Genomic DNA, 25,145 nt, shown 5'->3' with positions numbered 1-25,145 from the left:
GGCGGTGTCAAAAAATAAATGTAATATACAGAGCCAAAACAATCTATATTTGGGATTCCTCTTTTACTGTTCCTGCAAATGACCGCTCGCTGTGAGCCTCAGATGAATCGCAACCTTGAAGGAGCTAAAGCGCCCGTTGTGTTGACGTCTGCAGGTACCTGGTCCACTGCCTTCAGGCTGACCTCAACAACTACATGGCAGCCTTCCTGGACGACCCAGAGGAGCATAATCCTCAAAGACCCAAGATCGGTAACCATGACGACCATGACTCCTCAGCCGTGAGTGAGTAAGTGAGTGAGCAACGCTGTGCGTCTGCTGTCTGCAGAGGACGTCCTGCACACACTGACCGGCGCCATGTCGCTGCTGCGGCGCTGCAGAGTCAATGCCGCGCTGACCATCCAGCTGTTCTCACAGCTCTTCCACTTCATCAACATGTGGCTCTTCAACAAACTGGTGACCGACACAGACTCGGGCCTCTGCTGCCACTACTGGGGCGCCATCCTCCGCCAGCAGCTCAGTCACATCGAGGCCTGGGCGGAGAAGCAGGGTCTGGAGCTGGCTGCCGACTGCCACCTCAGCAGAATCGTTCAGGTGAGTTGGCGGGCTGCGCTGCGAGCTGATTGGACGTCCATCTGTCGCTTGAGACGACTCAGAATCTAGCTTCTCCTTAAAAAAACCCAAACTGTACCGTCATTGTGGACAATGTTCACGAGTGTACAGACCCACTTCCTGTGGAGCAGTTTGGTTTGCAGAGACTCAGTCTGAGTCCCACTCCTCTTTCGTCCTGATACAAGACTTCCTGACCTGCGTGACCGTTGATGTGTTTATACTTGCAGGCCACCACACTGCTGACCATGGACAAGTACTCCATGCAGGACGTGCAGAACATCCACAACACCTGCTTCAAGCTCAACTCGCTGCAGCTGCACGCGCTCATGAACAACTACCACTGCGCCCCGGACGAGCCCTACATCCCCCCTGTGAGGACGAGGGTCCAGCGTGTCCCGTGCGCCTGGTGACACTGTGCTGTGTCTCTGCAGGAGCTGATCGATCACGTGGTGGCGGTGGCTGAAAACACGGCCGACGAGCTGGCGAGAAGCGACGGAAGAGAAGTGCAGCTGGAGGAGGATCCTGATCTTCAGCTGCCCTTCCTTCTGCCCGAGGACGGCTACTCGTGCGATGTGGTGCGCAGCCTTCCCAACGGTCTGCAGGACTTCCTGGACCCGCTGCTGCAGAGAGGTAATGGGTGATGATGATGATGGTCATGTTGAAGGCCCCACAGCAGAGTACATTTGAGTGTTGTGCGTCCTTTATTGACGTGAATATTTGAGTGCATTGAGCGTTGTCTACCACTGAGGGGCGCCCCTCCTCCTCCTCCTCCTCCACATGGTTCAGGGTGAGCGTAAACCTCCTGCGCTTCTGTTGCCTTCCTCCAGGATTCTGCCGGCTGACGCCACACCCGCGCTCACCCGGGACTTGGACCGTCCACTTCGAAGGAGCCGACTGCGACAACCACTTCTCTGCTGCCGACAACGTCGAGATGGTAGGAGTGTGAGAGTCTCGTCTGCATGGTGCTCCTTTATCAACACGAGGCGAACGGTGAAGAGGAGAAAGACTTATGTTTTTGACGAACCGTATGAGGCAGTTGTTTTTAGGGGAAAGCAAAACGGAATCATGGAAAGGAAATGATAATCATAAAACGATAATGTTTGATTCTGAAACATGTTCAATGGAGAAAGGAGAAAACAATCTGACAGGAAGTAATTCAGTGCAAAAACTAGAAATCCATTTCAATTAATAAAGTATGTAATAACATTTTCATTTTACAATTTTAGACCATAATTAAATAATGATGGAATAATAAGAAGTTAATTCTTTTTTCTCACATAAACATACCTTTAAATTGTATGATGTGGAAGAAAGCTGAATGAAATAAGTTCTGACAAAAGTAATTGAAATGTGGAACGAGAAGGATGGTTGACGTGCGCACCTGCTGGTTCTGGTCTTCAGCTTGACCTTGTATGGACGGGGCAAGGGCCAGATTTGGGGAGAGGCTTTGCAAAGGTGTAATATACGCTGCACAACAGAGGTGCGCTGGATCTGTGTGTGTTGGAGGCGGTCAGGAGAGCCCCACTCACAGCACTGTCTCGCTGCGTCACGGTCCTCACCAGAGTCGACAGAGAGATGTTCAACACGAGCTCTAGTTTTACAAACTTTGATCCAAGTCTGGAGACGGTTTGGTGCGTGCGTGCGTGCGTGCGTGTGTGGTCTTGCAGGTCCGAGACAGCAATTACAGCAACTTGAGCGCGGGGGCCGTTCACTTCTCATTATACCTGTCATAAACACTCCTGCGCGCGTGCGCACACAGACACACACAGACACGCACACACACACGCTCTGAAATGAGTAGACGACAATCACACAGTTGTGTGGTGTGGAGGTGCAAGATGACAGAGCGCACACACAGCCACTTCCTCTGTAATTGGACTGTTTATCTGCACTCTAGCATTTCGTGACTGGCGTCTCGACAGAGCGTCTGACACGCTCATTAATGTTGTGTGTGTGGAAGCAGAGCGGGCGTGGCTCCTCTGCAGCTTCACAGCTTCTGCTGCCAGATGAGCCGCTGCTGGACTTCTTTCTGAGCCGAGTGGGAACAGTCCGTCCAGGGGTGGTGGGGGCAGCATGTTAGAGTAGTCTAGGCTGAGGAGGCTCCCTCAGCTGAACTCCTCAATGAGGATGTGTCCTCCACCGTCCTCATATGGACGCAGAGGTTCTTCTCTGAGTCTCTCCTGGAGAGAGAAGCTCTTCACAGCAGGTGAGAGGAGAAGTCCACTGATCAGTGGAGAGCTTGGTCCTCTTTCTCCACCTCAAATGCACAGAACTCACGACTGAAGATCCACCGCCGGCCCCTCATCAGCTCCACCTCCCATTTTTACTGCTTCCTGTGAAGCGGTACATTCAGCTGTCGCAGCAGCTCCAGTGCTCTAGCAGAGCTCAGTATCTGGACCTCTTCTCTTTGTGGATGATTAGCGGGCCTCCTCATCCAGTTTGGTGTTTTACGATGATAAAACGAAACGGGATGAATCCAGAACAAACGCACTCTCAGAAGGTCGCCAGCATGTCGTCTTTTCCAAATGTTTTCATTTGATGTGAGAAACTTGGGGAGTGTTTTGTTTCTTTGTCTCTCCCCACCCAGCCCTCCTGTGTGTGTGTGTGTGTGAGACCACGATGTGGTTTTCATTCTTGAGTGGTTTCCAGCGACCACAGGTTCCTCTGTGGTCTTCCCCTTTCCCCCATTCCATCCCTCCCTTTTCACATCCCTCCCACTTCTCTCTGCACATTCTCCTTCCACCGTGTTCCAGTCCCAGAGGGGAGACGCAGACGTCCTGCTAACCTGCCTGAGAGCTTCGCTCACCTGCTTCATCTGCCTCCTGTCTCTCTGTTCTTTCAGCCAATGAGGAAGGAGCCAGAGGTCGTCACGGTGACGCTCAAGAAGCACAATGGCATGGGCCTCAGCATCGTGGCTGCCAAGGTAAGCCAGACGCCCAGTTGTTACCTTCAGTTCAGTCAGGCTTTTTACAGCTCAGAAATGGACTGGGATGCTGATGAATTCATTATCATTTGAAACATGGCACTTTTCATTTCACTTTAGCTCGTGAGAGAAAAGGTCTTTTAGTCCAGTATTTGTATAGTTTATAGTGATAAATGTTTCACCAAATTGGTTAGAAATGTAGACACATTAAATAAAAAAAAACTTCCCTTATAGTTTTTCAAACTCATATTTCTTTGAAATCTCAGTCATTTTCCTGATGTAAAGCTGTGAATAAAGAGTGTCAGGACTGAAAATGAGGAGGCCGAGTGGCCGGTCTGGGAGGAGAGGTTTGCTGTTGTCTGGGTGACTCAATGGGCGGCTGTGTCAAGCACACTTTCACTGCTGAGTCTGATGAGCGGAGACTAAACAGTGACGGCAAGTTCTCCAGGAGGAAGTCACGGCTCTCTCACCCAGACTCCACGCAGCTGAAACGAGCCCCAGCTGAGCTAGCAAGCTGCAACATGCTGAGTGATGAAGGCGAACGCCTCCGTTGGTCCAAGGTTCTGCAGGATGACTGCGGCTCCTCCATATGTACTGAGGTTGACTCGTCCTGGTTAGAGCGGTCCTGAGGACATGATGTCATGGTCGGGGGTTACCCTTCCTGGTTCTGGGTCTCTCCCTCTCTCCTCACCCATAGTAGCTGAATGTGTATTGAGGAGGAACTCAGAGAGGGAAAGTGAGCCTTCATTCCAATGAACTGCGATGACGGAGCTCCAGAGGAGGCTGGCTCATGTCTTGGTCCGGTTGTTGACCGGTTGAATTGGATCTCATCTCGAGTGGGATTTGCACGTTGGCTCTGGAGTCAGAATGTGGGAGGAGTTTGGTCCACATGACCAAAGGCACAAAATGATCGACTTATTTCAGAGTCTGACTTCGATCACCGCATTGTGAGTTTATGGTTTGGAGCGACTGCTGCGCTCTTCCTTCAGAGAGGAAGTGCTTTCCTGCTGGTGATGGGAGCCCTGCGTGTGCGTGTGTTGGAGAGCAACACTTGGAAGGAAGGATGTCGCGGGGAAACCTCCTGGTTGTGTTTATTTTCAAACACAGTTGGAGGAGGAGCGTCAGGTAGTATTGTCCAACAGCTGCTGGGATTCTCGTAACCTGGGCCGACTCCCGTCCTCTTATGTAACAGTGTGAGGAAGGTGGTGAAGCTGCAGCTGCGCTTTGCCTCATTCCGACCGGCCGCCGTCCCGACTAGACTTCTCACCTCCTGCTCTGCTGCGCTCCGAAGGTCGAGACTTTTCAGGACCTCGCCGAGCCACGGTGGGGAAGTTGCTATCCTCTGGTAAACAGTCATTTCCAGCGCTTAGCCAATGGATCTGTGAGCGCCGGCGCAGACGTGTCGCTGCACGCCAGCCGGCGGGATATAAAGCCGGGCCGTGCAGGTGCCGTCGGCCCAGTGAGCGCGGCAGCAGCAGCAGCATGTGGTTCTCGGTGGTGGGACGCAGAGACCAGGTAACGTGGACTCTCGCTCTGCTCCAGTGGTGTTTGTTCTCCGGGCTGATGGTTAAACTTGTGTACACATACGAGGCGCACGTGTTTGTGAGATGACCTTTGGTGGACTCTCCACGTCAGACACGACCTGCGAGGATGTGCGGCGGGGTTCGCCAGGTGGAGTCGCCTGTTATCAGCGGCAGCCATGTGTTTGTCCCACCATTGTGTTGGTGTGGACTGATCCCAGCTGGAGCAGAGGAAGCGCTCCCTCCTGTCGTCCCTCGTCTGTTGGGAACTGATCCTTTTTTCTTGATAAGTATTTTGAGTTTGAGAGGACCCTGCTTCACAATGAGCGTCTTTGTTTGTCTTTTTCATTCATCGGCAGCTTTGCAGACAAAACTGTTTTCTTTTTATTCAAGACTTTTTTTTCAGAACACAGACAGTAAAATCATTTTGGAATTGTTGAGGCAACTCTCATGTTCATTTCCATTCTCGAAACACAGATGTCTTCCAACAAATGCAATCTAAATCTAAGGATTTTTGGAACGTTCCCTTTGAGAGAGTAATGAACTGTTCGCCATATCCAGACTTTGCTCAAGTTCTCAGATGTATTCTACAAATATTGTCATGTTTGAAGACTGTTTATCATGTAAGACTGTAACTGAGATGCAGTGGTGTCGGGTAACATTCCTCGTGCTTTATTAAGGTCGAATGTTGTGTTCTGCTCACTTTGCAAGTGTGATCCTGCAGCAGGACTGAAGCAAAGTTCTGTTGCAGAAGACTCCTACTGCAGTGGACAGGAGAGTCTGTCTCGGAGGTTCTGTCCAAGTGTTCGTTGGCTGCCACGGCCCGTGACAATAGAGAGGGCACACACACACACACACACACGGGGCCCAGCTGGTCCTCCTGAGATCGAGAGGCTCGGCGGGACATGTTTGTGGCTGCAGAAGTGAGGGTGATGAGAGGGACGCTGATGGTGAGATGGTGGCAGGTGCTGCGGCTGCAGCCACAAGCGCGCTGAGTCACCCCTTCCCTGCGCTGCCTGGGCACTTCTGGCCCGACGGGCGTGACTCAGGCGGTTGTTGTGGCTGCGATTAGATGCGTCATGGCGATTGGGTCAAGGACAAGCGTCGACTGCGTGACACCAGGTGTAAACTCGCTGGCGGTTTCAGCGTCAGCTTGTGGAAACACTTCTGGGGCTGGCTCTCTGGGAAGTCAGATTTGGGGGTGCTATCAAGTTCCAGTGGAGGGCGGATGGTTTCTGGCAGGCAAACACATCTGCTCCCACTTCGACTGCAGCTTCCACTCCTCCATTATGAGTGAAGAAAGCACGTGCGGCGGCCTCTGCACGCCGCCACAGGGAGCCGATGAGGGACCAGGGGCCAGGGATCACCGTCATCTGACTCGGGGCCGGGCCCCTCTTCTCTCTGATAAAGACGCTGCTCAGCCGATCACTTCTCTCTCGGTTCAGCGCCTGGTCCTCGGGCTCCACACTTGGCTAGCCGGTAGCGACACAACTTGCTCATGAAGTGTTCAGTCCAGTCAACATTTCAGGCTTTGATTCTGACAGCACCTGAATGGTCTCACTTCTGTTGGCCCTGGTGGTCCAGTGAGCTGAGCTCAGCAGAGTGGGCGAGGGCCTGCGCGGCCTTTCATTTGCCCAGGAATGTGACACGGCGCCGACAGCATTTCTGACCTGGCTGAACTGCTTCCTCTTATGAAGAGTTTGACGTCGGGGAAGGTCTTGTTTGAATCGGAAGATCCACAGCGACGCCTGTGCTTTGGCCTCACCAGAGTCTCGTCGACCGTGACCACGCTCCCGATAGGTCCGTCCTGAGCAGGGCCGCGCGGGGCTCCAGATGTGCTCCCCAGTTTCACCAGTCTGAGGTTCTGTGAACAAACACACACGTCCACAGATGTGGCTCCTCTCTGAAGCCGTGTGTCACTTCAGCCCCCGCTCCTTCTGCTGAGCTGCCTTTGAACAGTTGCAAAGGAATTCCCACAAACAGCCTCTGGTCTTGGGCCCGCCCGGACCCCAGCCCATGAAAAAGGAGCAGAGACGCTGCTCCGTCTGCTGTGATGAGTTATGGCCTTCAGTGGCTTTCATGTCGCAGAGGAAACTGGCCTCATTGGACTTGCTGCTCTGCGAGGACGAGATGATGAGCTGCAGAGGTGAGAGAAGCTGTGGGACACCAGAGTTGTGGCTTGGCTTCACTTGGTCGTGATCAAGGTCAAATAGCTGAGTGAAAGCGAGTGCTCCCATCAGATTCCAGGAGACTGGTGAGAAGAACACCAAGACAAGTTCCAGCCACTCGCTGAGACAGAACATTCAAAACCGCCTGACCCCAGTCCAGGATCCGCCCCATGCTTCCAGAGCTCCTCCTGGTTTCTGAGTCAGAGTCACTGCTTGGTCTGTTCATCTTCTATCTTGTGCGTTTGTAATGGTTCATGACAAGGGTTGGCTGGGAGGCTGGAGGTGTTTGAGCTGCTGCTCATCTCGTGTGACTCTTTTCCACATTAAACCTGTAACGGGGGAAAAACACGTCGGACCGAAGCGCCGGCCCATAATAGGTCACGTTCGAGCGGAATGTTGTGAAGGAGTCTGGTGGTCAGGCTGCACAAAGATCCTAGTTTCCCTAGAAGGACCTGCTCCAGCTTCATGCAGGCGCTGGACCTGGCTCTCCACCCCATCGATTGTGTGTTGTTAGCCGGGTCGGACGGGAGCCGCCACGCAGCGAATGAAGATCCTAATCTCCCCGGCAGTTTATCAGCCACTTAATGGAGCTGCAGAGTCTCAGCTCTCCTGCTTCTCTCTGGCCGACTCCGCTTGTTCACCTCAGAACAGTGGCTTCTCATTTCTCTCGCCGGTACCTGTTATACGCACTGAAAGGAAAATTCCAGTGGTCGTGTTGCAGTTCTCTTGCTGAATCCCAAGTCTCTCTGCAAATATTTGACTCTCGCTGGTGAACTTTGAACGGCCTGCTGCTAGTCAGGCCAGCGCCGGACCTGCCATGGCACAGTGTTTGATCCGTTGCCTTCATGTCACGTGGTTGGCCTCTGTCCCTGCAGGGTGCTGGACAGGAGAAGCTGGGCATCTACATCAAGTCGGTGGTGAAAGGAGGAGCCGCCGACATGGTTGGTGTGGCCAGGTCAGACTGGGAAATGGGTTCATGTTTTCTGAGGCAGCTGTGGTTTCCAGGACGGACGGTTGGCTGCCGGCGACCAGTTGCTGAGCGTGGACGGGCGCAGCCTGGTGGGCCTGTCCCAGGAGAGGTGGGTGTCAGAGCCAGCTGCGGAAAACAAGAGTCTGAGCGGAGCTGTGACCTCTCTGGCTTCAGGGCGGCCGAGCTGATGACCAGGACCGGCTCGGTGGTGACGCTAGAGGTGGCCAAGCAGGGAGCCATCTACCACGGACTGGCCACGCTCCTGAACCAGCCCAGCCCCATGATGCCCCGAGGTGAGCGCCGACACACTGCGCCACGCGCGCATCCTCTCGTGAACCAGCGGTCACATCACCCCCACCCCCGAGAACTTTCAGGGTGACGGCGTGTTTCAGCCGAGAGACAGTTTTGGTCTCTTTCTGCTCTGGATGGTGGAGGTTTTGGGCCAAACCTAATGTGGCCGTCACAGTGGAAAGAGAGCAGACCTTCCCGGGACAGCGGCTCTTTGTCCTTCTGTTCTGCTGGACTCTGACGCCGTCCACACAAATGAGGGTTTGTGTGCGCACACGCTCCCCGGCTCTTTACCGGGTTGTCTGGCTGTGTGCTGCTCTTTGTCTGCTGGAATGTGACCCCTGATTCATTGAGGAAGTCCTTTGCTCAGATGAGCCCGAGCTCCGGTGACGCCCGAGGAGCGAAACTCCCCGAACCCCCGACAGCAGCGAGCACAGAGAGGGGTCTTTGTTGGGGGTCAGGGTTCATTCTTGAAGGTGATGGAAGCGTCTTGTCCAGCAGAGCTCTCGTGTGAGAAGCTCCCGCTTGGAGCTTGAAGGAGACCATGAGCTTTCACTGTTCTCAAGGGCTCCAATGTCCCTGCTGAATTAAGGACATACTGTAAGAACAAAGCCATTTTGTTGGTGAGGCAACAACCAGACAGAAAAGTGGGTCCGACTTGAAGAAGCCTCGGACCTGACCCTTTTTGAAAATGGGTGAAGCATGAAGAAGTGTCAGGTGCTTGGTGATGTGATGTGGTGTGAAGGCAGTGCGGCTCGGTTCCATCTGGCGCACGAATGTCCCACCGTGTTCCTCTGATGGTCTCACAGCTGCCGAGCGAGGTCGAGACAAGAACGGGAAGATGCGACCAAAGAGCGAGGGCTTCGAGCTCTACAACAACTCTGTGCAGAACGGCTCGCCAGAGAGTCCGCAGGCCGGCTGGGACTCGTATCCGGAACCAAAGAAGATGAGCGGCGAGGAGCGGCTGCTGAAGAACCGGGCCGACCACCGCTCCAGTCCCAACGTGGCCAGTGAGTACCCCAGAGGGCGCCGTGGAATCGCACGCCGTTCGCACTTCCTGAACTTGTCTGGTGGTGATCTCTGAACAGATCAGGGTCAGAGTCCTGCAGGCAAGCCCGTCTACCCGGGAGGTCCGGGGACCAAGATCACCTCTGTGTCCACTGGAAACCTGTGTGCTGACGTGAGTCGCCGCTGGCAGCGCCGTGTGGAATTCCTCAGCCTGGTGAGGCCGTGAGGCGCTCGGGCGTCACCGTGATGCTTCTGTCCCGCAGGAGGAGCCGTCCCCTCCGCGGCCCGAGGCCTACCCCATCCCCACCCAGACCTACCCCCGAGAGTACTTCACAGTCCCGGCCTCCAAAAGCCAGGACCGGGTGGTGGGTCCCGCCGCCGGGCCCGGCCAGCACTGGCAGGGCATGGAGGAGCGAGAGCGACTCCCGGTGGTGGACACCTTGCACAACAGCATGCAGGTGAGGCCTCAGGCACACGGTCACGTCTTGAGTCGTTGTTTTGTCCAAATGTGGCCGCAGCAGCGCGGCCACAAACCAGCGGCAGACGTCATTGTGGCTCCGTCAGCTTCTTTTCTAGAGCAGCTGGAGGAGCCACGGAGGGCGGGACAGGTCTCACTGACGCCTCTCTTTCTCCTCAGCGGGTCAGCCACTCGCAGGAGGACCAGCTGTACCCGCTCCCCGGCGCCCTGAGGCCGGACGACAGGATGCAGCCGCACTACCAGCACCGAGACCTGGACTACCAGAGAGGGCCACCTGCCGGTCAGGAGCAGTCACAGCAGAGAAATCTCTCTCCACCCCGAGTCCACTGACCCTGCCTGCGTTCCAGGTCCGGACCACTGGGCGCCGCAGCCGCAGGTCTCCTCCTCCCTGGAGTCGTCCACGTCCAGTCAGGAGCACCTCAACTTCTCTGCCTCGTCCTCGTCCTCAAACAAGGCGTCCAATCAGAAGACGGGGCCGGGCCGGTGGAAGACGCCCAACACGCCTCACGCCGTGCAGCCGCACCTGGCCCAGCAGCCCTCCCGCTCGGACCTCCCCCCGCCCCCGCCGCCGCCGCCGCCCGCTCCCTACCCGGAGGCCTACGACCACTACGACCCGCAGACGGAGCTGCCGCCGCCTCCGCCGCCCAGCGCCGTCAACCCCGTGGCCGCCCAGCAGGCGGCAGACCGCAAGAAGCGAGAGGAGCAGCAGCGCTGGTATGAGAAGGAGAAGGCTCGCCTGGAGGAGGAGAGGTAAGCCTCGCCGCCGCCGTCCTGCCCGCCTGCTCTGCTCTGCGCTCATGACACCGTGGCGTCCTCAGAGAGAGAAAGAGGAGAGAGCAGGAGAGGAAGCTGGGTCAGATCCGGGCCAACCCCGTCATGCCCGTCCAGCCTCACAACAATGGCGCAGTGATGCAGCCTCCTCCTCCTCCTCACCACCAGCCTCCCATGGCCCCGCCCCAGCCCTATCTCCCGCTTCAGCCTCAGCCCCCTCCATCCAGACCCGAGAAGCTGTCCAGTCTTCCCAGGACGGCGCTCCCTCCCCCGCACGGCGGCGCCAACCCTCCAGGTAGCCACTCGGAAACTCCGTGCTGGGGACTCGTGTGCCGACGGCTGCTGTGTTGCAGGTATGGACACGGTGATCCGGGAGCTCCTCCCCCAGCAGCAGCCCCGCACCATCGAGCGGAGAGACCTGCAGTACTTCACCATCAGCAAGGAGGAGCTCTCGGCCAGCGACAGTCTCTCTCCTGACCCCTGGAAGAGAGACGCCCGCGAGAAGGCGGAGAAGCAGCAGCAGCTTCACATTGTGGACCTTCTGGACAAGGAGATCCAGGAGCTGCAGGTGAGCAGGCTGTTGCGAAGACGTCGGCGAGGAGCTCCAAGGGTTGACTGCCTGGTGACTGCAGGCCAAACCTGAGCGCACGGCGGAGGAGAGCGACCGGCTGAGGAAGCTGATGCTGGAGTGGCAGTTCCAGAAGCGGCTGCAGGAGTCCAAGCAGAGCGACGAAGACGAGGAGGAGGAGGACGACGAGGACGTGGACACCATGCTGATCATGCAGAGACTGGAGGCCGAGAAGAGAGCTCGGGTAAGACTCCCGGTCGGTCGCCACAGGAGAGGAGCCGGGGTCTGTGCATCTGCAACATGCTTCTGTCATCGCTTGGCCGTGCTCAGCTGCTTCGACCCCATCGGCTGAAGGGGCCGCCGCCGCCGCCGCTCGCTGCTCTTTGCATCGTGTGGCTCGTCGCCCACATGATGCAAACGCCGAGCGGCGCCCTGGTGGAGCTCCGCCCAGGCCAGGTGTGTGCAGCGACACCTCCCGCGCAGCCGGGGCGATGGCGACGTGGCGCTCCAGCTGGCGGCTGTTAGCGGCAGGGCTAGCACGTGTGGCGCGGCGCGCTGCAGACCAAAGCTACATGGCGACTCCCCGAGGGCGCTCCGCTCCTCTTCCGGTCGTCACCACAGCAGCAAACTAATGTCTTCACTTGACTGAATCTCCTCCTCCTCCTCCTCCTGCCCCCCTCTTCATTTGTTTCCTCGCACATTCCTCTCTGAGGGACCCCCTCCCACCTCCTCCCCCCCGCTCACACTCTTCTTCTCTTCTTCTTCAGCAGCAGCAGCAGACTGCTGTCCCAGCTATCTCTGTTCTAGACTTGGTATGTTCTTCCTGTTACTGACCAGTCCGCACCCCCTCCCCTCCTCCTCCTCCTCCTCCTCACCCATCTGGACTTGTGTGTCGTTGTGGGACTAAGAGTCAGCCGGGCGCCGGCGCCTGCATGAGTCCACCCTCATCTGGTCAGACGCTGCTCGTCACGTGACTCTCATCCATCCGTCCGTCTGTGTGTGTGTTCGTCCGTCTCCTCCTCAAGGGTCCGTTCACGAGGATGATCCCAAACACCTCGCTTCTTCTTCTTCCTCCTCCTCCTCCTCCTCCTCCTCCTCCTCCTCCTCCTCCTCTCACAGACCTTACTCACCTCCAGGGTCCACCACCTGAGACACTTGCTGCCGTGTGTGAGTCCAGTTGACTGTGCAGGACGAGCGCTTGCCTCCTCTCACTGCACCAGCGGAGGGCGCCACTGAACTGACCCTCCAACATTCATGCCATCCCATGTCCCGTGTGGCGGTCGCTCCGCTGACGTGTTGCATGTCGACTGCATGCTTGTCGTGTGTTCGGCCCCGGCGCCTCTGTGACGCGACGCGGCGCGGCCGCCCACCTGACGCTCTCCCTCTCTCTCTCTCTGTCTCTGTCTCTGGCGGCGCAGCTGCAGGACGAGGAGCGGCGGAGGAAGCAGCAGCTGGAGGAAATCAGGAAACGTGAGGCGGAAGAGCGAGTGAAGCAGGAGGAGGAGAGGAGGTGGAGGGAGGAGGAGCGAGCCAAGAGGGAGGCCGAGGAGAAGGTCGGTGCCTTTCTCTTCCCGCTGGGGAGGAAGTCGGTGCTTCTTTCAGTGTTGACAAAAGTGTCGGCCGATAGTTCAGGGCCCGACGACCAGGTTTTGTTTCATGCTTTTTAGAGAACTGTATGTTTGACATGTATGTGTCGTGTCATCACGACTCGTGAGATTTCATGACTTGAGCAGGTTCCGTCCCAACCTTCGTGTCCTGCATCAGTTTGACAGATGTTAACGCCTCGATTGAAAGTGAACTTGTCCAGGCATGACCTCTCCCCCCCCCGCCCCATGTGATGTGCAGTGTCATGTGACCCTCCAGAACCCACCCACCAGCACCATGGTTGTTGTTGTTTATTTTGGAGGCCATGTTTTCAGTCGTGTCAACATCCATCAGCCGCTCGACACCACACATGCCCCTCCCCCACATCATACCATCATCCATACCGCACACGCTCACTGGGACCTGCAGTCTCCTCAGATCCCGCCTCACACGAGACGCCGCCGCCGCTGCAGCCCGGCCTGCAGTCGCACCGTTTCAGCCGCTCGGATCCCCACAAACCCACACAGCAGCCCAGGAGCAGAGCCGCTGACGGGTCAGAGCCCTCAGAAGACCAACACACACCGACGGGGCCAGGGTTCCGTTAGTGCCGCCGCAGCTTCAGTCAGGGTCCCGGGGAGGAGCCGCCGCGGGCCGATGCATTAGCATGTCAGCTCTGCTCAGAGGACGCTTGTTTAGCTGTTAGCTCCTGTGCTAATGCTAAGTTGTGAGCTGCGTTAGCGTCACACATTCGTGGGCTACGTAGCTGCAGGAGCTCCTCTGCTATCCTCTGTCTTCAGCAAGGACAGGCAGTCGGCAGCGGCTGTCTTCACGCTAGCTATCTGTCTTAGCTTCAGGGATGTTAGCTGAGCCCCTGTGTTAGCTAGTCTCCCATGTCAGCCTCTGATGTTAGCCTAGCGTCCCCTGCTGAAGTGGCGCCTACTAACAGGTTGTCCCCCCCCCTCCAGAGGAGACAGGAGGAGGAGTACTACGCCCGCCTGGAGGCGGAGCGGCGCCGGCAGCACGAGGAGGCGGAGAGAAAGCTGCTGACGCCGGACGAGCCGGCCGGTCTGTATCGGCCCCCGCTCCCGCGGGACTACCAGCCCCCACACACCCCTACTAACACGCCCCCGCCACCCCCCCAGAGAAACACCTCCTACCTCAAAACCCAAGTCGCCTCCCCCGACACGCTCTACACCGCCAAGTTCGTCTCCTACGCGGGCGACGACGATGACGAGGAGGAAGCCACCAGAGCGGCGAGCGGCGGCGGCGGCCAGTCAGGTCAGGTCAAGCTGTCAGCCACCCGGAAGTCGTACGGCGACCTCTCGGCCAATCGCAGCAAGCCTCAGCCGCCGCCCACTGCTCGCAAGCCCCGCCCTCTTTCCGACGGCATCTTCCTGTCGGGCTCCTTCCAGACGCCGGTCCACAACTCCAACAGTACAGGGCCCCCCCCTCCTGCCCGGGCCAGCGCCGGCGCCCCCGCAGGCTTGACAGGTAGAACCGGAGAGAGGAGGCAGGCAGGCAGCAGCGCCCTCTAGAGCTCCGCCACCTCATCCTCACTCTCTCCTCTCCTCCATCTTCTTTCTCTCCTCCACCTTCCTTCCACCTGACTCCTCAAATTGACCTCCAAGCAATCAGACTTGTAATTGTTGTCTTCACTTCCTCCAATCATCGCCCTCCTCCCTCCCCCCCTCCCCCATGAGCCGACAGACAAAAGCAATCGATGGTCAGGTTTTTGCAGATTTGAGACGGGCCCAATCGTAGTACTGTTGGTGTTGTCGCTCGCCGCCTCCCCAGTGTCTGGCTGGTCGCTGCTTGGCTGGGCCCCGACCCCGAGCGAGCGGCGGCGACCGCCGGTCCGTGGCTGTTCACCTGAGGCGTGTGAACGGTGGAGACAGAAAATAACACTGTGCTCAGACCAAAAGAAAGAAGCTTTTGAGGCCAGAGAGAAGAGAGTCGGGAAGGAAACAGGACGTGGAAACAGACATGAAGCCAGCGAGACAGAGACGCAAGGACGAGAAATGCCAGCGCTAGCTTTGACCTCAGCTAACTGGAGAGCGGTGAACATCCACGGACCAAGAGTCGGGTCGTCCGCTGCTTCACGTTCACAGCGACCACTAACGTGCTGCTGCTCCCCTGCCCCGCCCCTCAATCTGACCTGCATGTGGCTCGGAACCACTCGGCTGCTCGTAACCGACTCGATGTCTTTTGCTTTCATCTGTCGCTTCCTGCTGCTCGGACTCGCACCCCTCTCTGACTCCTCCCACTCTTCTTCTTCTCTGCTGGCTGGTTGCTTCTCATCTGACGTTTCCCACAAGGCTTTGCAGCGACTCATGTCAGCGGGGTGGAGCCGCGGGGTGTCAGGAAGTGTCCTGAACTGTGCTGGCCAACTCTCTTTATCATTAGCGCTAGCTTGTCCATGTCAGTGCCGCTGGTGAAGCTTCCTCTGTAAGAGTGACACGTTAGCTCAACGCTGTCATTAGCTTTCCAAGCTACTACAAGTCAGCACTTCAAACGCATTTGTGTCGAGTATATTTGCTAACAGCTAGTATTGGAGCTTGTGGCACTTGGTGGTGTGTTAAGCCACTGTAACATGGTAGGCGTTTGAGTTTAGCATCATTAGCATTGAAGCCAAACACAAGAACGTTAGCCACATTAGCACCTTAGCTGTATGAGCATCACGTTCTGAAAAGACTGGGCCACTGAAGCCTGTTGATCCTGTGTTAGCTGCATTAGCAGGCTGTTGAAGCGCTGAAGTAGCTAGCATTTATTTCATGTTAAAGCTTTGTTTACGCACTTCACGCCGGCTGCACGGAGGCAACTGTCCTTCGGTGTTGCTACTTGAGTTGTTTAGCGCCACCGTCGGTCACATTCCGAGCACGTCGCGGCTCCACTCGGACCAAGTGTTGAGAACATGGGACCAGTCGGACTCGGTGTCGTCGTGTCGCCGCTGCAGATCCAGTTCAGGACAGGAGCAAGCAGGAAGTGGAAGGCTGGGAGCAGGAGAGCAGCAGACTGAAGAGCTGAGGAGTCTTTTCTAACCAAAGTGAAGGTTCCAGTGGCAAGAGAGAGAGTCGAATCTTAGAAACTGTCTGGATGACACGACGACGCTGAGATCTGCGGGCTCAAAGGTCAGGTTCTGGATCTGACCCGGTGTCCACAGACCATGTGACCTGCTTCTTCTTCACAGCTTTTAACTCCTCGCCGCTCGAGTTTCTTTCTTCAGGTCTTCTTCTTCTTCTTCTCCTTCTGCTGCTGCTGCTGCTGCTGCTGGTCTGTGAGACGAGCTGTGACCCGACGCCGGCCGGGTCACCGCCCCGGGTCACGGGTGGTGACCCGGCCGCTCGGGGAGCTGGCCAGGTCGTGTGACGCTGCTGACTCTGCTCTCGCCGTGACAGGATTTAACTCGTACACTGGAAACTCTGCAGGACTTGTAGGATCCGGAGACGTCCTCAAGGAGCCGCGGGACAAGTGGAGCAAGAGGTGAGGCGGCGCGGGGTCGCGTGACCTCCCCAGCCGGGCCCCACACTGAAGCCTGCGCGCGCGCGCGCGCGTGTGTGTTGCAGTCAGGAGCAGGAGAACTCGGTCCCCGGCGGCGCTCCGGAGAGTCTGACCTTCAAGGAGCGCCAGCGTCTCTTCTCCCAGGGGAAGGAGGTGTCCAACAAGGTGAAGGCCTCCAGGAAGCTGATGGAGCTGGAGAACGAGCTCAACACTAAGCAGTAGACCCAGGCCCGGGGGCGGAGCTTGCTTTGACGTTCTTCCACCTTCACGCGGGTTCAACACTGTGGGAGGTTCAGACGGTCACGTTTGCTTTTACACTTTTTTTTTTTTTCCCCACCTTTTAACCTGATCCAGACGTAGTTTGGACCGAGTCCAGCTCGGACCTTTTTAATGACAAAACTGAGTTGTGTTCCTTTAAATGACACTCGTGTTGCTTTTACACGTCCCATCTTAAGCGGCTCTTTTTAAGCGTTGTGTTTTATCCCGACCTCACCTGCCTGCTCGCTGTACATACGGCTCCAGACTACTACTGTAGAACGCCACGGGCTCTTATTCTGGGGACAGGAAGTCGCTCCTTCCTCTCCAGTGACGTGACCTTCCTGCCGCTCCCTCTGACCTCCGTGTGCGTGCGTGTGTGTGTGTGTGAGAGAGTGACACCACTGCAGCGGGCCCCGCCCCTCCAGGAACCGTTCAGACCCTTCTAGGTTGCAATGAATCTCAGTCATATAAGCGGTTTCATCTTTTTGTAAATCATTAATAAAGACAGATTTTTCAGCATCAGAGCTTCTGTCTTCCACCAGTGGAACATGCATCAGAACCCTCGCCCTCACAAAACAATGCGGTGAGACCCAGTGGCCGACCCAGCGGCGACAGTGACTCCTCCTCAGACAGCAGAGCGAGGCGCCTCTTCCTCCTGCTCTGACTCGTCCTGAGGCGCCGGCTCCTCTGGTTGGTCGGCGGGAGGAAGCGTTCTGGAAGGAAGAGCAGAGTGAGTTGGCGGTTGGGACCCGTGAGAGCAGAACCTGACCTCAGCTGCAGCAGCGGGTCCGTGTGCCGGGCATGGCCGGCCAGCACCAGCTGCCGGGCCACCTGGACTCCACCCACCACGGCGTCCACCATCAGGCGCTGAGCCTCTGACGCCAACTCTCTGGCGAGGAACTGAAGGTCCGGGCCCCTCACGAGCCGCTGAAACAGCGCGAGCGCGTCCTCTGACCAGGCGGCGCCCGGACCCGCGGGCCGGACCCCCCTCAGCGTGCAGGGGTATGTGGCTCGGGGAAGGTCCAGCAGCCCGGTGGGGAGCCGCCGCAGCCGCTGGAGGTGGAGGCACGGCAGACGTTCACGGTGACCGTAGTCCAGCAGGTCCAGCAGCAGGTGGTCCTGACCCACATGGACGATCTGAGCCCGGCACCACTTCCCCTTGGAGTCGGACTCAAACATGCAGCAGGCGCCGGGCCGGACCTGGGCTTCAGGAAGCGGCGGGGAGTCTCCGCAGAAGCCGTGGGTGGCAGAGGAGACTGTGGCCAGCAGCGGGAGCGAAGCCTCAGGCAGCAGGGAGAAGTCCGAGGGCGAGTGGCAGGCGGAGACCGCCGCCCTCAGCGGCGCGTCCACAGCAACCGGCGGCAGGCTCAGACGCTGTGGCCCACCGTCTGCAGGGGGAGCGTCGCTGGAGACCATCTCCACCAACCAGAGCTGCTCAGCTTCAGAGTAACGGACAAACTTCAGGTGCACCTCCTGCCCCAGGACTCGCGAGAGCGCTCTGCAGCGCCCCCCGAGGGCGCCGCGCCTGCACGGCAGCGCCAGGTTTGGCACCTCCACGAGAGGGCTCCCCTGCGCCCGCAGGGATCCACTGGGAGTTTCCACGGTGACGCCCTGGTCCTGCAGCAGCACTCGACACACCTGCTCACCGACCTGAAGAACCTGGCCTCTCCTCCAGAGGTGGCCCACTTCCACCAAGCACTTGGCTCCCACCTGCACCTCCTGCAGTGCTTCACAGGTGAAGATGCGCTCAGCGATGTAGCTTTCCAGATGAGCTGCCCAGTCGTTGGAGCGGTTCAGTCTGAAGAAGAACTTGCTGTTCTCCAAGATGGAGAGCACCACGCCGCTCTCGGTGTCTCCAGCCTGCACATCCCAGCTGACCACAGAAGCCTCCACTGCAGCCGGTTCAGCCGCCAAGTATTGAGCATGTGAACAGGCCTCGGCCTCTGTGTCAGCAGGCATCGAGAAGACCTTCTCCACCGTGGAGACGTCTTCCGTCTCGACATCCTGCACCTCCTCCACCGTGGCCTCCACCTCCTCCACTGTGGCCTTGATCTCCTCCACCTTCTCGGCCTCCACCTCCTCCTCAGCCTCCACCTCCTCCACTGTGGCCTTGATCTCCTCCACCTTCTCGGCCTCCACCTCCTCCTCAGCCTCCACCTCCTCCACCGTGGCCTCCACCTCCTCCTCAGCCTCCACCTCCTCCACTGTGGCCTTGATCTCCTCCACCTTCTCGGCCTCCACCTCCTCCTCGGCCTCCACCTCCTCCACTGTGGCCTTGATCTCCTCCACCTTCTCGGCCTCCACCTCCTCCTCAGCCTCCACCTCCTCCACCGTGGCCTCCACCTCCTCCTCAGCCTCCACCTCCTCCACTGTGGCCTTGATCTCCTCCACCTTCTCGGCCTCCACCTCCTCCACCGTGGCCTCCACCTCCTGCACCGTGGCCTTGATCTCCTCCACCTTCTCGGCCTCCACCTCCTCCACCTCCTGCACCGTGGCCTTGATCTCCTCCACCTTCTCGGCCTCCACCTCCTCCACCGTGGCCTCCACCTTCTCGGCCTCCACCTCCTCCACCGTGGCCTTGATCTCCTCCACCTCCTCCTCAGCCTCCACCTCCTCCACTGTGGCCTTGATCTCCTCTACCGTGGCCTTGATCTCCTCCACCTTCTCGGCCTCCACCTCCTGCACCGTGGCCTTGATCTCCTCCACCTTCTCGGCCTCCACCTCCTGCACCGTGGCCTTGATCTCCTCCACCTTCTCGGCCTCCACCGTGGCCTCCACCTTCTCGGCCTCCACCTCCTCCACTGTGGCCTTGATCTCCTCCACCGTGGCCTCCACCTCCTGCACCGTGGCCTTGATCTCCTCCACCTTCTCGGCCTCCACCTCCTCCACCGTGGCCTCCACCTTCTCGGCCTCCACCTCCTCCACCGTGGCCTTGATCTCCTCCACCTCCTCCTCAGCCTCCACCTCCTCCACTGTGGCCTTGATCTCCTCTACCGTGGCCTTGATCTCCTCCACCTTCTCGGCCTCCACCTCCTGCACCGTGGCCTTGATCTCCACCTTCTCGGCCTCCACCTCCTGCACCGTGGCCTTGATCTCCTCCACCTTCTCTGCCTCCACCGTGGCCTCCACCTTCTCGGCCTCCACCTCCTCCACTGTGGCCTTGATCTCCTCCACCGTGGCCTCCACCTCCTGCACCGTGGCCTTGATCTCCTCCACCTTCTCGGCCTCCACCTCCTCCACCGTGGCCTCCACCTTCTCGGCCTCCACCTCCTCCACTGTGGCCTTGATCTCCTTCACCGTGGCCTCCACCTCCTCCACCATGGCCTCTGCAGCAGGACCTTGGCCGCCTGCTTCCAGCGCAGGTGAAGCTTCTTCTTCACCGATAACTTCAATGTTGACTTTCCAACAGGCCTGAAGTCGGTGAACGAAGTTGACGGCGAGCAGCTTCTCACTCACGGCGTGGCTGAAGGCGGCGTCGCTGCCGTAGACGCTGGCGTCCAGCAGGGCACATGCGATGCTCCACCTTGGTTGGCTGACGTACGACGTAGGCAGCGGGAAGACCTTCTCCTTCTCTACGACAGCCGAGTTCCCGTAGTCCAGGAAGTGCACGGTGAAGGCGGCGCTTCCTTCCCGGGCCGTGACGAGGGCGCGGTAGAGGAGGTCGTCCTCGTGGTACGAGGCCAGAGCCACGTCGCCCACCTCCACACAAGAGGCTGCCGTGGCGGCGGCCCCTCTGGAGAGGAGGCTGAGCTCCTGGTGCAGCTGCAGGATGGCCGCTTCGTCCTCGGCCAGCTGGAGGAAGAAGTCCTGGACTGAATTGATGTGGGACACGAAACACTCCTTCCTCCCGGCGCCGACCTTCCTCTCCGGGATTCTGCGGGTGGCGCCACACGACACGCCTGGAGTCCGCCGTGGCCCGGTCTTCTGCCGCTTCTTCTCCATCCCGCTCGCCTTTGTGGACCTGGTTCTTGCTGGACCTGGCCTTCGACCTGTGGCTGTCAGAGCTCCCGGGCCAGATCTCGCTCTGACTCTTGGAGTCAGAGCTGTGTGGGCCGTGACTGCCAGCGTGGGAGAGAGGCTGAGGAGCAGCTTGTTGAGCTCCAGGTTGATGTCAGTGTCGCCATGAAAGAGCTGGGCGTGGAAGGAGCGCTGGACCCCGCCGCCCCTGATCACGGCCCTGACTTCTCTGTGCAGGATGGTCTGCTCCAGCCAGGTCCTCAACTCGGGGTGCTGCTCCTCCCGCGGCACCCGGGCCAGGGTCAACCTCACGGCCTGCATGGGCACGCGCAGCAGACGCTGGGCCTCTTTGCGGAGGAACTTGACGTTGCGCCTCTCGTAGATGTTGGAGTTTCCGTAATCCACAAAGAACACGGCCAGGTGTTGCGGCGAGAGGACGGGGCTGGCCACGCCTCGGTACCAGTTCCCATCCTGGTACTTGGCCAGACACAGCGTCTCCATGAGGTCGCCCAGACGGCCCGGCCCCGCGGCTTCCTCCAGAATGCTCTGCTCCAGCTCCTGGATGGTGCTGAGATTTCTCCTCAGCTGGCAGTAGACCTCCCACGGGCTGCTGAGGTGGCAGACGTACACTTGCTCTTCGCTCCCGGGGCTCAGGTCAAAGGAGGAGTAGAGGAAGGTCTCGGGAGGAACCCAAGCCTTCGGCTTGGATGGAGACACCAGGTCTTGCCGGAGGCCACTGGAGCGCCGGTCTGCGTGGCTGACGCGAGGCAGGCCGTGTGGTCGCGGCGTGTCCCGGAACAAGGCATCCAACGTGGACACCAGCATCTGGGAGATGCTCCGTCCTCCGTGCCAGAGGTCCACCAGCAGAGCGTCGCTTCTGATCTGCACCACACGCACTTCCAACTCCTTGTTTGCCGTCAGCTTCCTGAACCTGCTGGAGTTGGAGAGGGTCCACTGCTCCTCCAGAGGGAACACGCCACTCAGAGAACAGCGCAGGGCGAAGGGCGGGACCCCAGCCAAGGACTCGGGCAGCTTCTTGACCAGCTTGTGAGGCACTCGCTCCACATTCCCAAAATCCAGGAAGAGCACTCTGGCGTGGTGCTGCAGGACGTGGACCACCAGGCCTCTGTAGAAGTGGCGGTCATCCAGGTAGACGGCGCCGCAGAGCGAGCCGACCTGCGGGCGGGTCAGCGTGTCCTGCTCCAGCCGCAGCTGACTGTAGTGAGCGCGCACCTTCTCCATCATCTCCTCAAACGCCTCGTTTCTCTTTTGGCTGCGGATCCAGAAGTGGTTGGGGTCTTGGACGTGTTCCACGTAGCCCACAAAAGAGGCGTCGGGGAGTATGTTCTCTTCTTTGAGGACCATGTTCAGCAGCTGCTCGGTGACTTTCCCCTCACCAGCCAAGTGGCTGAAGAGTCGCGGCGCCGGCGCCTGAATGCCGGCGACCGCCCGTGGCTCGGAGCCACGACCGTCCAGAAGCTTGGACGCCCTGACCAGGTACAGGTTCCTGTTGTCGTCGTGGCCGACGATCTCCAGGTGGAGCACGTCTCCCAGGATGCCAGCCTTGAGCAGGTCCAGCTGCTGGGGCTCACAGGAGGCCAGAGCACAGGGCAGAGCCATGAGAGGGGTGGAATACAGGCCCGGCGGCAGCTTCTGGATCTTCTGCACCTCGACCGACTCGAAGAAGCCGCAGTCGACGAACCACGCGCGCACCTCAGTGTTGGAAGCGACCAGCTGGACCAGGCCGCGGTACCATCTGCCGTCCCTGTGTTTGACGGCGCAGAGGGAGCCCAGGTTCTCCTCGGTGCCTCGGCGCCCCACTCGGTTTCCGTCCTCACAGGCGGCAGCCAGTCTTGAGCAGAGGTCCTGCAGCTCTGCGTCCCTGCTGGCCTCCCGACAGTAGAAGAGTCCAGGGCGGAAGGCGGCAGTGACTCGCACCTGGACTCCAGAGCCGCTGCCGAACCCGGGGGCACAGGCGGAGAGGCTGGGCAGGGCGCCCTCCAGTCCAGGCAGCGGGAGGGCGCGGCGCTCCTGCGGCATCTCCGTCAGCAGCTCCACCAGCAGCAGGAAGCTGTGGCTGTCCACATGGCGACCAAAGCCATTCAAAACAATGTGGCTGTTGACAGCCGGGACCTCGAGAAGTAGGACTTGATGCGGCAGCGTGGCCGTGACGAGACCCTTGACGTTGCTCTTGAGGAGGCTGGAGAAGAACTCCTGCATGACAGAGCGGCAGCAGCCGCTGAAGAGCAGCACGTTGGAGAGGAAGCCACACACCGTCTTGGGGGGCAGACTCTGGAGGTGCGCGGGGCAGGAGGACACTCGGCTGGCGCCGACGCTCAAGCTGCTCCCGCGGTCGATGAGGAAGACCTCCAGCAGCTCCCCCTGCTGGCCCTGCACCCGGCCTCTGTGCCAGCGGCCCGAAGGCAGCTCCTCCACCAGGCACATGTCGCCCACGCTCAGGGCCGCTCGGCTCTTGGGCACGTTGAGCAGCTCCCCCTGGAGGATGCTGTACTCCAGCTCGCAGACGTCCGGGTCGTGACCCTGGAACTGGATCAGACTGGTTTCAGGGCTCCAGTCCAGGTGAGTCAGCTTCAGCTCCACCCAGCAGGAGGCCTTGAGTGGAGATGGTTCTCCAGACCTGCGGGGACACACTTCATATGTCACTTCTCCTGGAGAGAATCCCTGTTCTCTTCACCTGCAGAAGCACGTGAAGAGAACAGGGATTCACGACTATTATTTATACCCACGATGAGGAGAGGTGGATTATTGGAAGAGTAGGCCAGCGTCTGTGTTTCAGTTGGGACCGGAACAACATCTTTGCTTCCAGTTTATTCTCATGCACAATTTAAATCCAACGCACATTACTTTGCCAAAACTGTCCCGGATGTACTTCAGCAAGGCCATGTTTCCTTACTATAATAACTCCGGATGAAACGAAGCATCAGGACCAGGACTTGCATGTGTGCGCGCTGTGACGGCCGACCGAACGTCACACGCACGACAGGTGAACTTACTTGTGACACTTGTGAGTCCACGCCATGATGCCTGCACTTCGGAACTCAGCATTTCCTGCTCAGACTCTGTCACAAAGAGACAAACGACAAAACAGAGTCAGATTTCAGCTCTGACTCAAACACATGCATGTAGTTATGCTTCCTGCAAATGTCTCAAGATGGCTGCCTCACAGAAAAGCCCTGCTCAAGCGGGAAGGGTGTCAAAGATGGCGCTGGTCCAGACCATCCCAGCATGCAGGCGATCTCATTTCTTTCATACATTTGTTGGCTGGGATCACGTTTCAATATTTTCAAAAAAGTCCATCCACATTCAGAGGAGCTGAAACGTCGTGTCCCATCCACCGTCTTCCTCTTGTTGGCCTGTCACACTCCTCCTCGTGTTTGAGCACAGTTCAAGTCCGTTCAGATTAAACAAACAAAACTGTGGACACCTTAGCTGCAATTTATATTCTCTGAAAAAAAAACAAAACCTAAAATATTGCAGACTAATGCCAACTCCATGACAGTATATGTATCTCCATATATATCAATCTATATAAATGAAAAGCTCTGCATCAAAAATAATGACTGAGTCTGGACGTTGATTGTTGCCTGTACATTTGGTGCTGGTACTGGCTTAGCTGAGGACCTGAGGCAGTGACCTGAGCAGCCCGACAGACGCGCGCGCGCCTCTCCTCCTCCCGCTCTTGAGCCTGGCTCTCCTCCATCCAAGCTGCTCTCCTCCCTCCAGTGTGCTGCTCTCCCCTGCTCACTCCCCACTCTCCCGGCTCCGTTTGCCGACTCCGTCTGGGAGCCACAGCACAGCAGGTCCCACCACAGCCCTGTGGGTCTTCTGAGGGACACCGGGATGGAGAGGGAACCAGCGCGCGACAGCGCCTCCTGCTGGCCGACACGAGCCTCAGGGTGTGCGCGCGTGTTTCCTCTGGTTGGGTCGCTTCTCACCTGGCCTCAGACCCATCCTCCTCCTCCTCACTGCAACAGGTGGACACGTGCGCGGCTCAGCTCGCCACGGACCTGTCTCGAACCCTGAACAGCTGGGTTTTCAGTGAGCATGGCAGACGTCACGACAGCGGCGGTCTTCTCTGGCGCGCGACGCTTGGCGCGAGACTTGACTCTTCTGTCAGGCACTTTTACCCGCAACAAACAGTGGGACTGACCGACCTTCCCTGGGAAATACACCTACTACACGTCTATACACATAGAAGAGCGCTGTCGAGGCGTGTGGCGGGAGCAGCGCGCGCGACACACGCGCCTCGGCGGCTCACAGCGGCCTCGGCTCGCCACACGCGGGTGTGGAGGCGCTGCTAGCTTCAGCCGCAGCTAGCCATTGTCGCGCGCCTCCGTCCGCGTGCAGCGAAGGGAACGTACCTTCCACCGGCTCCAGGTGCGCGACACCTGCTCCTGGGGAGAAACGAGCATCCGCCTGACCTCTGACGTCACTTCCTGTCAGTCGCCGGCGGGTGCACTTGAACTGGTCACTAAATGCCAATGCTGTTTCAGTCAGCTGTGTCACGTGTTGTTGTTGTTGTTG

The 25,145-nt window shown here is 58.4% G+C and overlaps 2 protein-coding genes across 23 annotated transcripts in view; one reads left to right on the top strand and one right to left on the bottom strand.

Annotated features, from left to right (window-relative positions):
- Window positions 1–18,722, top strand: part of afdna (afadin, adherens junction formation factor a) — a 50,641-nt gene extending 31,919 nt beyond the window's left edge. For 4 of the 22 annotated variants that reach the window (XM_053881083.1, XM_053881082.1, XM_053881091.1 and 1 more), the window contains 22 exons: window positions 155–249; window positions 326–591; window positions 837–980; window positions 1,041–1,239; window positions 1,437–1,543; window positions 3,452–3,532; window positions 8,096–8,161; window positions 8,226–8,299; window positions 8,365–8,483; window positions 9,288–9,488; window positions 9,567–9,658; window positions 9,750–9,944; window positions 10,124–10,244; window positions 10,312–10,714; window positions 10,783–11,030; window positions 11,089–11,303; window positions 11,368–11,547; window positions 12,071–12,115; window positions 12,722–12,856; window positions 13,853–14,378; window positions 16,283–16,367; window positions 16,451–18,721. In XM_053881083.1, coding sequence (XP_053737058.1) covers window positions 155–249; window positions 326–591; window positions 837–980; window positions 1,041–1,239; window positions 1,437–1,543; window positions 3,452–3,532; window positions 8,096–8,161; window positions 8,226–8,299; window positions 8,365–8,483; window positions 9,288–9,488; window positions 9,567–9,658; window positions 9,750–9,944; window positions 10,124–10,244; window positions 10,312–10,714; window positions 10,783–11,030; window positions 11,089–11,303; window positions 11,368–11,547; window positions 12,071–12,115; window positions 12,722–12,856; window positions 13,853–14,378; window positions 16,283–16,367; window positions 16,451–16,607 — 3,754 coding nt within the window. In that variant the 3' untranslated portion in view covers window positions 16,608–18,721. Of the gene's footprint in view, window positions 1–154; window positions 250–325; window positions 592–836; window positions 981–1,040; window positions 1,240–1,436; window positions 1,544–3,451; window positions 3,533–8,095; window positions 8,162–8,225; window positions 8,300–8,364; window positions 8,484–9,287; window positions 9,489–9,566; window positions 9,659–9,749; window positions 9,945–10,123; window positions 10,245–10,311; window positions 10,715–10,782; window positions 11,031–11,088; window positions 11,304–11,367; window positions 11,548–12,070; window positions 12,116–12,721; window positions 12,857–13,852; window positions 16,016–16,282; window positions 16,368–16,450 lie in introns of those variants that run through there. The other 18 variants (XM_053881101.1, XM_053881090.1, XM_053881099.1 and 15 more) reach the window with 13 other exon arrangements.
- On the bottom strand, window positions 17,121–24,976 carry tdrd15 (tudor domain containing 15). The gene is made up of 6 exons (XM_053881530.1): window positions 23,786–24,976; window positions 23,615–23,680; window positions 19,863–23,238; window positions 19,422–19,454; window positions 17,413–18,674; window positions 17,121–17,356 (listed from the first exon to the last, which is right to left on the bottom strand). The coding sequence occupies exons 2-6, from the start codon at window positions 23,638–23,640 to the stop codon at window positions 17,269–17,271; spliced, it is 4,785 nt and encodes a 1,594-aa protein (XP_053737505.1). The 5' UTR covers window positions 23,641–23,680; window positions 23,786–24,976; the 3' UTR covers window positions 17,121–17,268.
- Window positions 24,977–25,145: the final 169 nt, after the last annotated feature.

Source organism: Synchiropus splendidus, chromosome 12 (assembly GCF_027744825.2).
Source record: "Synchiropus splendidus isolate RoL2022-P1 chromosome 12, RoL_Sspl_1.0, whole genome shotgun sequence".
Classification (NCBI taxonomy): domain Eukaryota; kingdom Metazoa; phylum Chordata; class Actinopteri; order Syngnathiformes; family Callionymidae; genus Synchiropus; species Synchiropus splendidus.
Note: the sequence above shows the minus strand (reverse complement) of the source record. Positions and strands in the feature narration are given on the sequence as shown.

Coding starts and splice junctions, on each gene's coding strand:
- tdrd15 (XM_053881530.1), bottom strand. CDS start 23,640: ATGGCGTGGACTCACAAGTGTCACAA. Junction 19,455..19,862: donor TGGAGGAGGTGGAGGCCGAG/AAGGTGGAGGAG, acceptor GTGGAGGAGATC/AAGGCCACAGTGGAGGAGGT. Junction 17,357..17,412: donor GACCCGCTGCTGCAGCTGAG/GTCAGGTTCTGC, acceptor TCTTCCTTCCAG/AACGCTTCCTCCCGCCGACC.